This window comes from Hordeum vulgare, chromosome 6H (genome assembly GCF_904849725.1).
Source record: "Hordeum vulgare subsp. vulgare chromosome 6H, MorexV3_pseudomolecules_assembly, whole genome shotgun sequence".
Lineage (NCBI taxonomy): Eukaryota > Viridiplantae > Streptophyta > Magnoliopsida > Poales > Poaceae > Hordeum > Hordeum vulgare.
In genome coordinates this window covers 385,243,646-385,260,065 of record NC_058523.1, presented here as the reverse complement: position 1 = coordinate 385,260,065, position 16,420 = coordinate 385,243,646, and the positions used below count along the sequence as shown (strand labels likewise).

The 16,420-nt window shown below is 43.5% G+C and overlaps 1 protein-coding gene across 1 annotated transcript; it reads left to right on the top strand.

The window, feature by feature from the left end:
* The first annotated feature begins 2,524 nt into the window (after positions 1 to 2,524).
* On the top strand, positions 2,525 to 5,115 carry LOC123403228 (UDP-glycosyltransferase 82A1-like). The gene is made up of 2 exons (XM_045097177.1): positions 2,525 to 3,101; positions 3,983 to 5,115. The coding sequence occupies exons 1-2, from the start codon at positions 2,615 to 2,617 to the stop codon at positions 4,978 to 4,980; spliced, it is 1,485 nt and encodes a 494-aa protein (XP_044953112.1). The 5' UTR covers positions 2,525 to 2,614; the 3' UTR covers positions 4,981 to 5,115.
* The last annotated feature ends 11,305 nt before the right edge of the window (positions 5,116 to 16,420 follow it).

Sequence of the window (16,420 nt, the reverse complement as noted above, 5' to 3'; positions counted from 1 at the left end):
CGGAATAAAAAAGACAACCTTGTAGGAGCGCAACTTCCTTTTGTCATTTTATTTTATATTGATTTCTTGGTAGGAAAGTTGATTATTTTCTTAACCCGTAAGCTAAAAACCGACTCATTTAAGATCGTAATCGCAACATGATACCGCAGTGATTCTCCTATATGTATGACTTACCTACCGCATAAAAAACACACCGAAATGAGTTAGGGTTTTGCCTCCTCTCTCCACTTGCGCCACGATCATAATCTACACCCCGAACACCGATGTTCACCATCGAACGGGAGAGAAGATCTCTAGAACCTCTCGCCCTTGTGATCATGCACCGGGAGAGGGAAAATTAGGTTTTTGGCTAGCACTACACGTGATGCTCAAGTTCGTCACCACGGGTCTTCTTCCATCCAAGTTGGGTGGCGTTGCATACCGACGTCTCCAATGCCATATGCTTTGACCGGTCTACACCAATGTTTTCCTCAGCAACATCTCGTTTGCTACAATCACTGATGCTTCATCTGCAACCGATGAGTACGCATGTCATGATCTGATCCAGTCTTACATTACAACTATTTTTCGATGTGCAATGCTACTATACATGTTTTCTTGTTCACCTAGTATGCTAGACATCACATGTTAATAATTGTTTTAATCATGATTAACATTCTATAATAAGTCGTGAATTTGTCTAATTTTCCAAAAATTATCGCCATGTCTCACTAATGGACACAAGTCGCAGCCTTTTCCTAAACGAGTGGCGATCCTAATCTAATGCAATGATTCCATAAAAAAGTGGATATCTACAAACAAATCATCTACTTGTGTAATATAATTCAAGATGCTCCATTTGGTCAACTGTATTTCATATTATTTGTTTGATCTGTATTTCAAAGTTCAAAGAAGATCATTATCCAATTGATTGTATTCAAAGAAAAATATGAAAATGCTTGCGTCGAGTAAACATCCAAATTTGACATATCATGCATTGCTTAAAGCAACTGGTCATGGCGATGACAAAGCGTACATGCATCAAACTTCATGTTATATTATTCGGAAGTCAACGAAGCATGTTATTTGCGAATTTGGCACGAAACTTATTAAGTCTTTTTTGAAAAATATTTAAATATAATGTAAAAGTTTATCAAAAGTAGAAAACACCTTAAAACATAAGAAAACTTACATCGAGGTCTCTCCACTGAACGACCACTACTATTGCTAGTATTTTGTTTGGGACATAAGTTTGTAACAAAACGCACACATCCAACAACAATGCAACTCCTTGGGTTAGATGACCGAGCTACAAAAAGTAAACCTTGATCGTTACAACACATCCAATAGCTAGGGAAAGAACATCACATTCACCGGAAGAATAATCTTCATTAATAAAAGATTTCGCTGCAAATCGAATGTTAGATTTATTAGCATGGCAAATTAAATGCAAGAGATAACAAATTATATTATCATGAGGATGAGCATTTTCTTTATCAAGCATGACCATTTCTGACAAAGATTTGTCATGCTTGCTAAAGGAAATTGTCATTCTTGGCACCATAATTTGCCATAAAAATGTTCGATTTGCCAAGTTTTTAGCATTTTCATTAATAAAAATGCACTTGATAATTATACATCATTGTTTCTAGTGGTACTTCCTGTACGAATTTGGTTGTTGTATACTCCCTCCGTCTCAAAATAACTGTCTTAAGTTTAGTACAATTTTGTATTAGAGCTAGTACAAAGTCAAGACAGTTATTTTGGAACGGAGGGAGTACAATTTATCTTTACTATTAGAGGGGAGTTGGTAACGTCACCTTTACCTTCTCATCAGGTTTTTTTCCTCTCCAAGATTCTACCCCCATTTTGATTTCCTTTTGTTTTTCTCCTAGTTCCAACAGATGCCATCCGAAACAAAACCAGTGTAAATAAAGCAACTCAAAATTGAAATAATAAAAAAAATCAATACTTTCAAAAACCACATCATCCATTAAGTAAATCAAATCAAATCTTAACAAAATCTCAACTCAATCAAACTTTACTTGCCTTCCCTATCCTTACCCAAATCAAATCAAATATTACCAAAATTTCAACTAAATCAAAAATTTCCTTATCTTCTCCTACTCATACTTAAATTAAATTAAATTTTATGAAAATTTAAAATACAATAGGTATAAGGTATCCGCTGGATATGATTAATGTGAACCATTAGAATATCTACGCTTTCCTTGCAATGCACGGACAAATAGTAGTATGTAGTATAAATTTGTTGTGTTGCCAAAGCCATATGTGGCTTCCAAGCACGTGGAATTAATCTGCTAGATATGTGCATCTTTTTAGAAATGTGCAAGTCAACGTCTGGCAACAACCGGAAATGAATAAAACATGGATGGCAACGGCTAATAGATACAGCTAACCATGAGACGGAGCGTTTACCTGTGGGCTAAGAGATAACAACAACTTTAATTAGCGAATGTCAAATGGAGAGGGAAAGGGACACTGCTGCCAGTAGGCTAGCAGCCGGCGAATCAGAAATCCCACGCCGCGCGCGCGCGTAGACACATCTTTAAATATATACACACACCACGTTCGGAGGTCGATCGAAGTCCACAGCTCGATCCAAGCGGCCACCATGGGAGCAGAGCCAGAGCTCGTCGACCCCGCCATCGTCCTCGTGCCGTTCCCGGCGCAGGGCCACGTTACGCCGATGCTCCAGCTGGCGCGCGCTCTCGTCGCGCGCGGCGTCACGGCCACCGTCGCCGTGCCAGACTTCGTCCACCGCCGCATGGGCAGCGTCGACGTCGTCGGCGGCGTGGCGCTCGCGTCGATCCCGAGCGGCATCCCGGATGACGATGACGAGCCACCGGGCTTCACCAGCATCGCGCACGCCATGGAGCTCCACATGCCCGCGCACTTGGAGCATATGCTAGCGCGGGGCGAGGCTCCTGGTGCCAGGGGTGTCGCGTGCCTCATCGTTGACGTTCTCGCGTCGTGGGCCGTCCCCGTGGCCTCCCGGTGCGGCGTGCCGGTCGTCGGGTTCTGGCCGGCGATGCTGGCCACTTTCAGCGTCGTGGCTGCCATCCCAGAGCTTCTTAGCAAGGGGTTCATCTCAGATTGCGGTATGCACCGATCTAACTGGATCTAACAGTCCATGCATGCGTCCAGCTCCTGGATCTTATTTCAACTAGCTTGCAAGTATACCGTATTTTCACATGCATAATTAGCTTACGTTGCGGACTGGCACTCACAAGTCCCAACGTTCTACGAGATCCAAGAACTATACATCTTGATTATATCTGTACTTCCTTTTACTTATATTTCTAGAGAAAAAGTTGCTAGTAACATTACATATGTATTTGCCTTCGGTACATTGTAATTGTATATGGCGTTCATGTTAACCTCGATGTACCAAGGTTGACTGCTCTACCTAGCTAGCCAGATGCCTAGATCCTGCCAAATAGAGCTAGACTGCTCGCCGCGCGTCTTTGTTTATGTTAGGCGCTGTTAGTTCTACTACGTGTATTCTAAGGTGGGTTGGCGATCAGGCATCTTTGTCACGGATAAAATAAGACTCGGCACGTAAATTGGCATAGCATAAATCCTGCGAATTGATAATGATCGGCTTGCTCTTCTGCGCAATCACATAAATTGGCATAACTTGAATTTAGCACGTGTGAATTTTGGAGGAACGCCAGCATTTTATTGATCAGGTAAAAACATTACACTGCGATTTGGGCATTTCTCTGACATTTTGAGAGAACGTCGTCACAGACTTCCTATCTGTCTGTGCCTTCCAGTTTGGCCCTGCTCGATAAGTTTGGCCCTCCTCGATGACGATGAGCAACAAAGTTGACTTTAGCTTCAGGCCTGGAGCAATCAATCACGTATTCTGCCCACGTTATCAGTTAGCAGCACGTAGAATTGAACAATTAAATGTTTCCCCTGTTTTATTTCATTTGTTTGTTCTTCACTAAAAAGGAAACTTTAATTCGGTACGCAGGCAGTCCCATTTCGACCGAAGGACTCAACAAGGATGAAGCAAAAACAGACCTCCAGATCGCAAAGAACCTCCGCCTAGTACCCGAAGACTTGCAACTTGGCACCAAAGAGCTGCTGCCATGGCTCGTCGGCTGCGCGGCAACTCAGAGATCAAGATTCGCCTTCTGGCTCCAGATCCTACAGCGCGCCAAGAGCCTCCGCTGCCTCCTGGTCAACTCTTTCCCGGGCGAAGCCGCCGACGAAGGCTCCGGCCAGCACGACGCACCACGGGACCTCCGAATTGAAATTCTCCACGTCGGACCACTGCTAACCGACGGACTACTTGACAATCCGCACGAGTTGCCAGCCGAGAACCCTAGCATGTGGCAGGCAGATGGATCGTGCATGGATTGGCTTGACCAGCAACGTCCAGGGTCGGTGATCTACGTGTCGTTCGGGAGCTGGGTCGCGCCGATCGGGCCGGTAAAGATCAGCGAGCTGGCGCACGGCCTCGAGGCCACCGGGAGGCCGTTCCTGTGGGTTCTGAAGAACGATCCTTCGTGGCGAGCCGGCCTCCCCAGCGGATACCTGGAGACGCTGGCCGACCGTGGGAAGGTCGTCTCCTGGGCGCCTCAGGGAGGCGTTCTTGCGCACGAGGCCGTCGGGTGCTACCTCACCCACTGCGGCTGGAACTCCACGCTCGAGGCGATACAACACGGGGTCCGTCTCCTGTGCTACCCGGTCTCCGGTGACCAGTTCATCAACTCTGCGTTCATCGTTAAGATGTGGGAAATAGGGATCAGGCTCCGGAGCACTGGCCGAAGCGATGTGAAAGATTATATCGAGAAAATCTTGGAAGGAGAAGATGGAAGGCGGTTGCAAGAGAAGATGAATGAGTTAAGGGAGAGAGTTGCGGTGGGTGAGGCAAGGTTTGTAGCGAAGAAGAACCTCAAGGCCTTTGTTGATGGAATTAAGAGAGATCACCTCGCTCTAGGACATCAAGCCACCAAATTAAGCTAAGTTTATGATATCTTTGACATGATTTCTCAAGGGAATGAAATGCTCCATTGATCTAGCTATAGGTAAAATTATGTGCTTTGAGTAACATATTATTCATATGTCCAATCAGTTTGCAACATGAACAATATTCGAAGATGTTGTATGATATACTAAATTTATTTATGGTGGCCGCTAGCTCTTTACTGTTGTTGGAGTCTAGACGGTGGGGGAAGGGGCGGAAGAAGGGGGGACGTTGAGTGCACAAATTGCCACGGTTGACACACGAATGTCCTGTAGTAAGTATTATTCAAAAGAGTTTGGACACGTCCACGTCTGAGGCGAGGTAGAGCTGCCAAGAGAAGAAAGTCACCTTATCACATTGTTTATACAGCATGTGTGACCAAATGTCTAAATCAGATATAATGAGCTTGACTGTAGCGGTAGAGTGAAGCTCATGTGGTCTCAAGACCTTGATGTTCCTAACTCCTTAAATTTTCCATAGGATAGTAAGTAGAACAAAGGGCCAAGTTGAATGGTCAAGACCACTAGTTAGTGGAGCATGCCAAACATCATGGAAGTTGGGGGTGATGAGAGTAATACCCATACACTGCCCGACTGTCGGAGTGGGGGGCAGGAGATGAAGAGGTGTGAGGCATCGTGTATGTGACAGAGACACCATGGGCATTCTTGGTTGGTGGTGATATGCTTGTGGGAGAGGTTGATCTAAATATTGAGGCGGTTGCAGAATAGAAGCAATGCAAACACCTTGAACTTGCATTGTGCTCGTGTACCCCCAAATGATTCCCGTATTTGTTTCTTGTTTTGATTCACATAGAGTGAGATTATAGGCGTGCTTCGTAGAGAAGTCTTTGCTTTCATTGAAGAATTGGACATCATTTTGGCATGAAACGGAGGACGGATTTTTTAACATTACAAAATCTACGCTCTGTATTTTAGTGAACATATTTGACCGCCTAATTGAGCGCAATTAGTTCCTATGTTAGGAAGATTGCCCGACCATGAGTGGGGCATTTGAGAACGTGCACACATGTAAGCTCCCCTTCTCTTGTTGACCTCGGTCTTACTAGGTCCTCCAGATCCTGAAAATTGGTCACCGGCCTTAGAGCATCTACAACTGGACCATTCCAATGTGTCTCAAACGTCGGGGCTGGCCGTCCGGTCATTGATCGGTAGCAAAAAAACAACTAAACGGGCGCCTTAAACGGGCCTCAAACGCCTTGGTTGATCGGTACCCCTCATATTCAGCCCAAATATGGGACGGATTTGGGGCGCCCCGACGCGTCCGCAACATCAGTTTCACTCCTCCTCCTCTGGTGGGGGGGGGGGGGGTGTGCGCCTGAGGATTTGGTTACGTGATCCGGCTGGCGTCCCCCAACCATATCCCATCCACCTCCTCTCTCTCCGCGCTGCCAACCCGAGCGCATCCACCTTCTCTCTCTCACTCTGGCGATCATCCCATGCTCTCTGGTGGTACCATTGTCCGGACGAAGATAACCACCTACGCTATGCTCATGCCGGATCGCTGATACTAGATCATGCTGGAGATCCGTGTGAGGCGTGCCACCTGCATTGCGATCGGACTGCAGCCTCTGGACTCGTTGGAGCCGAAGGACGAGCAGGAGGAGCAGGCAGGTGAGAAGGAATGATAGGGACAGCCGGAGGCTCCGATGGAGGTGGTGAATCCGAAGGACGAGAGGAGGCGGAGCAGCCTGAGGAGGAAGCTTCGGGCTTTGACATGGAGTAGGTGGAGGCGGAGTTCACCAACGCCCAAGCAGACGATATGGCGGGGTAGCAGGACATCCTAGAGTCCATCCAGGATGTGGCCTATGTGGAGGCCAACCGGTGGTTCATCCAACAGAAATGGGCGGCGACCGACGCCCTCTCCGACGAGGTCGGAGCGGAGATGGATGGAGAGGTCGCCGTGGAGGAGCCGTAGGAGTCAGAGCTACGGCTGCAGCCCGTTGCTACTTTTCAGATGCGTTGGTTTTTCCCCGAAGAGTAAGGTATGAAGTCGTAAAGCACCAATAATTATTTCCCGCAATTAAGAACCAAGGTTTATCGAACTAGTAAGAGAATCACGCAAATAACCATCACCAGTACCTACACACACAAGTGCAAATACTTGCACCCAACACGGGCAAGAGGGTTGCCAATCCCCTTGTACTCGTTAATTGCAAGGATCAAATCTAATAGTAGCAGAAAGATAAATGTCAAAGTAAAATAAAAGTAAATAAAGTGCAACAAGGTATTTAGGGTTTTAGTAAATATGTTTGATAGACCCCGGATGAGGGAGTCCTGGACTAAGGGTTCCCAGTTGACATGGACTAGTCCATGGACTGAGCTAGAGACCCAACGTCGAGGAAGGACTCGAGAGGGCAATGAAGGAATGTTAGCATATCAGATTCTACAAAAGACTTGGCATGCACTGCATGGCAAGGATTATTCTTTGGGCATGTAATCCATAGATGATAACCAACATTCATGTAATCCTAGATACTCCTGGTGCCTATATAAACTGTGGGGTTTAGCCCGTAGAGGATGGATATACACAACACCATAACCCCTAGAGTTTAGCCCATAAACTCACAATCTCGAGGTAGATAAACTTTGTAATCGCTACATCATCAATACAACAAGAGGAGAACGTAGGGTTTTACCTCCATTGAGAGGGCCCGTACCCAAGTAAAATCCATGTATCCTTTGCCTCATGTTGCCCTCGATTTGATCTCACAGCTCGCCCCTCTACCCGAGATATGCCGATTTTGACACTAACACCGGGGCCATAGTTTTCACTAGAGGCAACTCTCTCAAGAACATAGCATATGGTGGGTAGAGAAATTACTATTGGTAAATTGATAGAAAAGCGCATACTTAATTATGACATTATTCATGGCATGTATATAGGCATTACATATGTGACAAGTAGACCGAGTCCTGCGTGCATATACTATTATTACTCCACCAATTGAATGCTATCCAGCATGTCCATGGTATTAAGTTCATGACAAACAGAGTAATGCTTTAAGCAAGATGACATAATGTAAACATGATAGAATCAAGCAATAGGATTAAACCCCCATCATTTTATCTTTAGTATAACAATACAAATATGTGCCTTGCTACCTGTTATGTCACTTGGTGAGGACACCGCAAGATTGAACCTACTACTATGTACCACTCCCTCTAATGATATACTCATTTAGAGTCATCTTGTATAGATTTATCACTATATCGAGTTGTAAGTAAATAAAAGTGTGATGATAATCATTATTAGAGCTATTGTCCAAGTGAGGCAAGGATGATGGAGACTATGATCCCCCCACAAGTTGGGATGAGAGTCCAGACAAAAAATGAAAAATAGGGGAGGCCAAATGAGCCCACCAAGAAAAAAGAGAGAGAAAATAGGAAGAAAAAAGAGAAAGAAAAACGAGAACAAGAAAAAAAATGAATGAGACAAAAATAGAGAAGGGGCGCTGCTACTATCTTTTTCCACACTTGTGCTCAGAGGGAACACCATGTTCTTCATATCGAGAGTCTCTTGAGTTGATTTTCATATGCTAGTGAGAATTTTTTGTTATAGAACTTGGCTTGTATATTCCGATACCGGGTTTCCTCAAATTCCCGAGGTCTGCATGAACAAGCAAGTTGGACGCACGCTCACTTAGCTTCCATTGAGCTTTAATACACTTGTATCTCTAGTGCATCTGTTGCATGTCAATCCCTACTCCCCGCATTGATATCGATTGATGGTCATCTCCATAGCCCGTTGGTCCGCCTAGTTGATGCTAGACTTCCTTTCCACTTTGACTCCTTTTGATCTCTACCACCATACTCTATTCCATCCATATGATGTATCCATGGTTCACGCTCATATATTGACTGAAGTTGAAAATGCTAAAGCAGGTTAGAAGTACGAGTCAATTGCTTGGTTTGACACCGTGGTGCTCATGGTTTATACTTTATGCTATGAAGACTAAGCATGACAGGCTATATGATTTTGTAGGGATAGCATTACTTAGCATTTTCATTTAGAAAGACATGATTGTTTTATGGTATGCTTGAGTATTCATGTATTTATATCAAATGATAGACTATTGCCTTGAATCACTTGTATCCTCATATTTATGCCATGATTAGACATTTGTTCAAGATAATGTTAGGTAGCATTCCACATATTGCCTCCTCGAGGATGGGGAGGAATTAAGATTGGGGATGATGATATGTCTCCATCGTATCTATAGTTTTTGATGTTTCATGCCATTACTTTACAACTTTATATGCTTTTGGCAACAATACATATGATTTTCTTGGACCAACATATTAATCTAGTGCCAAGTGGAAGTTCATGTTTATTGCATGTTTCACAGAAAATCCAACGAAGTACAAACGTGATAAAAATTTAGGAAGAATTATTTTGGAATATATGTGATTTTTGGTAAGAATTATCAATGCAAGACGATGCCCGAGGTGTTCACATGGAAAACCGATGCCCCTACGGGGTATGGGTGTGCCATGTTGCCTTGTGAATCCTTTGTAAGTCGGTTGGAGATCTTCTTCCATCGTAGAAAAGATAAGTTCAACAGAAAAACCCCCTCAAAATTTAAGCCCCATCGGAGTTACAGATATTTTGATATTTGGGAAACAGTGGAACACCAAAAAATAGAATGTGAAAACAGAAGAGAAATAGAGAGATATATCTAATCTCGGAGGGGCTCCTTCCCTCTGGGAGGAATGTCGGTCATGGACCAGAGGGTAAACTCTCCTCCCATCTAGGAGGGAGACCAATTAAGAAGAGGAGGAGGGTTACTCTCCCCCCTCTCTCTCGGTGGTACCGGAGCGCCGTCGGGGGAACCATCACGACGGTGATCTACACCAACAACTTTGCTGATGTCAGCACTATTGTGATTTTGTCACGGTAGATGTCCTCGTGAAAGGACTCAGGTGTGAGGCCATCGCAACTAAGTGGTGGCTTGAACGGGGTTGATCAGAATCGAGAGATACGAGCTTACCCAGGTTCGGCCCCTCCTATGTAGGTAAAAGCCTATGTCCTGCTTTTGTGTTATTGATGATTATCTCGATTACAAGGGGGCACAATCACTAACATAGCTCTCGATGGTTTTCTAGCTTGTCCTCTCTACCTCACGGGATCCCCTTTTATATATAGGTTGAGATCGTGAGATTATAACAGAGTCCAGGTCATACTACAACTCATGACTTATTCAATTTCTATCTTAGGTACATGAGTGTTTCCCACATCTTCCTTCTTGAGTCGGTCCGCCACGTGGTGTGCTTTAAGCCGATGTAATGCCCAAGATGCGATCCTATCCTTATTTTGGCACGAGGGCCTCGACAGGGATAGAAGTGCATGTCATTGTTTTGCAAGAATGGATATCGTTACAAGTACATGTACAGAAGAGATGAGCATATGGAATTGGCTTACACTCGCCACAAGCTACAACATAAATAACAAAATACAACAACATACTCAATCACCATGTAGAAGAGCACGGTCTGACTACAGACGAAAATAAATGATAAAAGAATGATGTCCATCCCTGCTATCCCAGGTTGTCGGCCTGGAACCCATCCTATGATTGATGATGAAGAGGAAGAAACTACAAATAGAACAATCATCACGCTCACATCAAAGTATCACTTAACTTGTACCTGCAACTATTGTAGTTGTAATCTGTGAGCCACACGGACTGAGCAATCTTATTTCCAAAGGTATCAAGACTAGTAAAGCTTAATGTGTGCGGTATGGTTAAGTAGTGAGGCTGCAGCACACACTGATCATTTATTTGAGTGGCTAGCTTACGAGTACAAGAATAAAAGGGGGATGATATACGCATAACGAACGTGAACTAGTCTTGATCATGAAGTGACCCTGAACACCTACCTACGTCAAACATAACCCCAATGTGTCCTCTTTCGGATAAGAACTCACGAGAAGAGACGGTCGCTGTTACGCACACAATTGGCATATATTAATTAAGTTCACTTCAAGTTGGCTATGACCGGGAGTTAAACAAAGTGTCCAAGTTGCCACATAACCACAGGCATGACTCTTAAAAAGATTAAACCCAGCAGGGGTGCTCCAACTAGTCCATCACAAAATACAACACGTTGTGTCGTAAGCCTCGACCATGGAAAATTCGTGATATCCTCGGCTTCCTGGTGGAGAACCTCAACCTCGAGATAGACCTAAGTATGCTGGAATTCCTTGCACAAGACTTTCGAGAAGGGTAAAACAAGTCCAGCAAGACCGCAAGACGTGGCGACGACCCCGGTGGCCTGTTAAAGATCTCCCGAGTTGCCCTCGGTTGGCCCCACATGATGATCTATTTTGGAGCAACACTTAGGAGGTGCACTGGCCCGGGGGTTGATTGATTATCCGTCGGTGCCGGCGGGTCCCTACACTTTTTATTAGTTATTAGGCAAATGTAGTACCAATGTTGGGTCTTGAGAGACGAGTTTTTCCCAATACGAAAACCAAGGAGGTCCCCATAACATCCCCAAGCATGTTAGGAGCACTCAGTTATGGAACATAACACCGGTACACAAGTAACTAGGGCACCAAAGGTGGAACAAATCACCGAGCTAGAAGGCCAAGCCTTCCACCTTTTTACCAAGTATATAGGTGCGTTAAATTAAATAGCAGTAATATAGTGATATAACAAGGAACCCATGTTTTCACGTGGAAGCAACTGCACCTGCAACTAGCAACGCTATAAGAAGGCTGAGCAAACGGTAATATAGCCAAACAAGGGTTTGCTGGATTGTGGAGGGGGGGGTTAGAGGCTTTTCATGGAAATGTTGGGAGGCCTGAACATAACAAAGGTAGGCAGTGAGACATAGCGTAGGAAACGAGACAACTAGCCTGGCAATGATAGTAGTGGTATCTAAGGAAATGATCATCTTGCCTGTGATCCCGCTTGGAAGAAGAACGAATCCGTGAAGTAGACGAACCACGTAGTCGAACGAATCCTCAGACTCCGACATGCTTGCGGAACTCGATCGAAAAGACGCAATCGGGAAACAACAATCAACACACGATAAACACCACACCATATGCATGACATGATGCACAAATGCGTATGATGCATGTCCGATTTAATTATGCAATGCATGACAATCACAACAATCAAATACTACACGTTAAGTGAAGCTCAATATGCAATGAGTTTCACATTGATGAAACTCCACATTCAAATATTTAGTTCACTCTTGTTTAGGTACTCATCAATATTAAATATTGTTAAACATGGCAAGAGGTAAAGCATAAACAAACTACCCATCTAGGCATATTAAATGAGGTAGGAAACAACTTATATGATTTCTGAAGTGACCCCATATGTTAATTTCGAAATTGGTCCGGATATGAACTAAACATATTTTATATTTATGAAATAGAAAAATAAAGTGGATCATGTAATTCTACACATCGTTCTAGTTGATATATATATATATATATATATATATATATATCATTTAAAGAGCTATGATTTAAAATATATGAGAAACACATGATGGTATTCTGTGAATGAAAAATGCATGCAAATGACAGGCACAACTCGTTAAAGCATGGATGCAACATGATATTATGGAACTATATAAAATTCTAGGTGAGTTTAAATGAGGCCGGAACAATGGATAACAATTCCGAAAGTCCCCATATGCAAATTAAGGTTTTGGTACTATTGTACCTATAACATAATTTTAGAGTTGTTAAACATCAAAATCCAAGCCCCCACGTTATTCTACACATTTTTCTAACTAAGTTACATATGTGGATCATTTTAATCAAAGGTACAGTTAACTAATTATGAGGCAAAACGTTTCAACATGGCATTTGTGCAAATTAAATGAAAACGACAAGTTAAATATTTTAAACACATGTGAGAGTTGGACATTGCAAAACTATGCAAAATTCTCAGCATTTTTCATGTATGAAGTTTTTAATCTGATGCACGGTTAATTTGGTATGAATTAAATTGTTTTTAATATGGCATCGGGCACAACAATGCAAACAACAGATTAAACAGTTTTAAACATGCACGAAATTGGATATTATTAATTTACATGAAATTTTAGTCATTTTACATGTATAATTTATTTTAGTCCAATGCACGATTAATTAGTTATGAGCATTTAAAAATATGCATTTTTCAGTAATTATCAAAATCCCTTGGAATTGGTTAAAATCGCACCCTGCAAAAAAGGACTACCGCGGGCCGAATCTGGAGCTACGGCCTAATAGAGGGCTTGAGCGCATGATAATAAAATGCATGTGTGGGCACTAGATAGGACGGGGCGGCTGGGCGCTCACCATTGGGCTTGAAGGTAGATCGGAGTTGGGCTCGGCGCGGCCGGCCCGACGTGAGGCGAGGTCGCGGTTGCGGAGCGAAGCCGGGCCTGGAGTGGCGCTGTGCCTTGGCGTGATCAAGGCCCATCACGCAAGTAACCTGACGATGCTATCAACGGATGCACACGCTCCTCCTAGACGAGGCAGAGGAAACAACAGTGTAGGCTCGACCTTCGGCAAGCTTGGTGGGGAGACACATCGTACATGGGGTCGGGGTGGCCCGGAACTGGTAGATCAGAGGCGGGGCAACCAAATCTGATAGTTGCGGTCGAATAATCGGAGGCGAATGACCTTCTCTGACGACGTCGATGCGGAATAGAGGCCATGGCGCACTCGTGTCTCGTGATCCTGTAGAACGGGGGAGAGAGAGTTGAGCGACGATAATTGATAGGGATGGAGAAGGAGCGCATGGAGGGGGCATGGTGCTGGTCGCCGATAGAGCTCCAATTGCTGGGGTTGGTCGCCGACAGGGGAGGCGGTGAGTTCGCGATTCTGACGCGAGGAACCTTGCGAGAGCGACAAGCTCGGGAGGAGCCTTACGAGAGGAGATCCGTCCGATCTGGATCCAGCGGTCCAGATCACGGCGGTGGGGCTCGCGCTGAGTGGATCTGAGAGGGGGTTGTGGTTGGTCCAGCACTGAAGTCAAGGAAGACCAAGTGGGTGGCGGCGTGCTTGTGATTGGAGGGAGATAGTCTTCCTAGGGTCTAGGGTTTGATAAAATAGGTAACAATTCATTCGCTATTTATAGCAAGTGGATCCGGTAGGGTCCATTTTGTCCCTACAATTGAAATCCAACATCTGAGCAATATAGGCTAGGGTGTTCAATTGCAAAACCGATGATGGTTTGGGATATTACGTGGTTGATTCGGACCCAACGATTACGATCATACATTTCGGGTTTTGGGAAGTTTTCGGACTAGGTTACTCGTAGAGTTTGTGCACTGTGTAGAGGGGCTAGGCAAAGATGAGAGGGAAAACGGGCAGCCCAGCAACGAGTTTAAAATATCGAAACGACCATGATTTTACTGGTTATAGTGCCGCTACATGTCTAATGGATTGGGTATTAAATGGACTTTGATTGCGACGAAATTTGGCACGTGGTCTACTTACACTATATTAAGACCACACAACAACTTCCAACCCAATCCGAGAAAGTTTTACACACACTTTTGAAAGCAATATTTTATCGATGTCGCGGGTGCGTGCATGTATGGTTTATCCCGAATTGGTCGACAATGAAAATGGAGAAGATCGGCAACTACGAACGGATGCAAGTTTTGAAAAATGACAGCAATAGAGTGTCGATGCAATGCAGATGATGTGAATGATGCGATGATGAATGCGACAACCAAATAAATCACACATCGACAGTGAAAAGAAAGGGGAATCTTCTGGAGCGGCGGTTCCGGGCTGTTACAACTCTCCTACACTAACAAGAGATCTCGACCCCAGATCTAAGAATGAAAAGGGGAAGAGAAAGAGTAAGGGCAATAGGTAAAACTTAGTCGCTTCTTCGACAAATGAGTGAAACCATCGATCCTTTAAGGCTGTAAAGAGACGAATAATGACATGAGGAACAAGCAAGAATTCAAAAGAAATTTTGGTAGCACTTCGGTAGGAAGTAGAGACAAAACTTCATAAGATGGAGATATCTTGAAAAGATTTCACAACACTCTTGTTAAATGGACAAGCAAGGGAATAATATGATCTTGATAAAACAAGATAATGGATGAAAGAGAGCAACATCATAGCATCTTCAGAACAAGAGATTAGGAGATAGATCGTTGGGGAGAAAAGAACGGAGAACAAAATGAAAATTTCCACCACAATTGAATTGAAGAGCATCCGCACAAGAAGAATTGAACGGAGTTTTTAGAAAATCTACAGCAAAAAGAACAAGCTTGTAGTCGACTTATGAAAAACCATCTCAAATAATGAGGTGACAACCAGCCACTAACGAAAACAATTGATTACTTGGGAGCAACAAGATATGCAAAACTTCCTACACCAAGAGGATACATTGAGAAGTTGGATCAACGATAATCACCATAATACCAACAATCCTTAAGAAAAGCTTTAGGTGAAATCCAATCCAAGATAACTTCAATGAAGAAATCTTGGGTTGAAAATATCTCATGATCAAAGAATTTGGTGGGTTTAAATATCTCATTCTTGAAACATATTCTCTTTGAGACTCATCATGAGTCAACAATGCTATAACACCACCTCAAAGGCAAATGTAGGAAGAATTGCATTTTGAAATGCAAGAGAAAGAACACTTGAGGTTTCCAACATGAATCTTGAAGAACACCTTGAGAATGAATAAAATCCTTGATGAACCACCATGAAGAGCCTCCGTATACACGAAAGAATGACCAAAAGAAATGAAGGATGGAAAGAATAAGATTAAGACCCTACAAAGATTTAGATGGAGCTTCGCGAAGAGACACTTGAGAAAAGCTTGGAACTCTGGAAAAGAAAATATGAAGCACTTTGGAAAAGAATTTGATATCATGAGCAGCTCCAGAAAAGAATTAAAATCACCTTAATGAAACAAGAATAATAATTATGTCATGCTTATCCTTCATCATGTTAAATTGATTTCAAGCAACGGATTTGCATGCCACTTATTCTTCCAGAAAAGATTGAAGAGAGATATGAGCACAAACTTGAACAAGCCTTCAAAGAAACACCGGTGAGAATTGAAACGAATGAGGATGCTACAAATGAATGGAGACACAAGAGAGCAAGGAGATCATGATACGCCTAACAGAAAACTTCAAGAAGTCACCGGAGTAATTGAGTTACAGATGGAGAGCAACAATTGAGAGGAATTTGAGAATGAAAGATGAAAGTTGAGAACAAAGAAATCTTCTGGAATGATGACCTTCGGAGGATCGAGAAATGAAAACAACTCTGAAAGGCACCGGATAGATATGGAAGGACTTACTCATGATTGGAAACAATTTAGGAGAGAGCACGAAGATATGATGACAAACTTCCAAAGAATGCACAAAGATTCAATACGAACACTTCTTAGAACTCCATGCTGAGCATGATGAGATGGAACACCAC

Coding starts and splice junctions, on each gene's coding strand:
- LOC123403228 (XM_045097177.1), top strand. CDS start 2,615: ATGGGAGCAGAGCCAGAGCTCGTCGACCCCGCCATCGTCCTCGTGCCG. Junction 3,102..3,982: donor GGGGTTCATCTCAGATTGCG/GTATGCACCGAT, acceptor TTCGGTACGCAG/GCAGTCCCATTTCGACCGAA.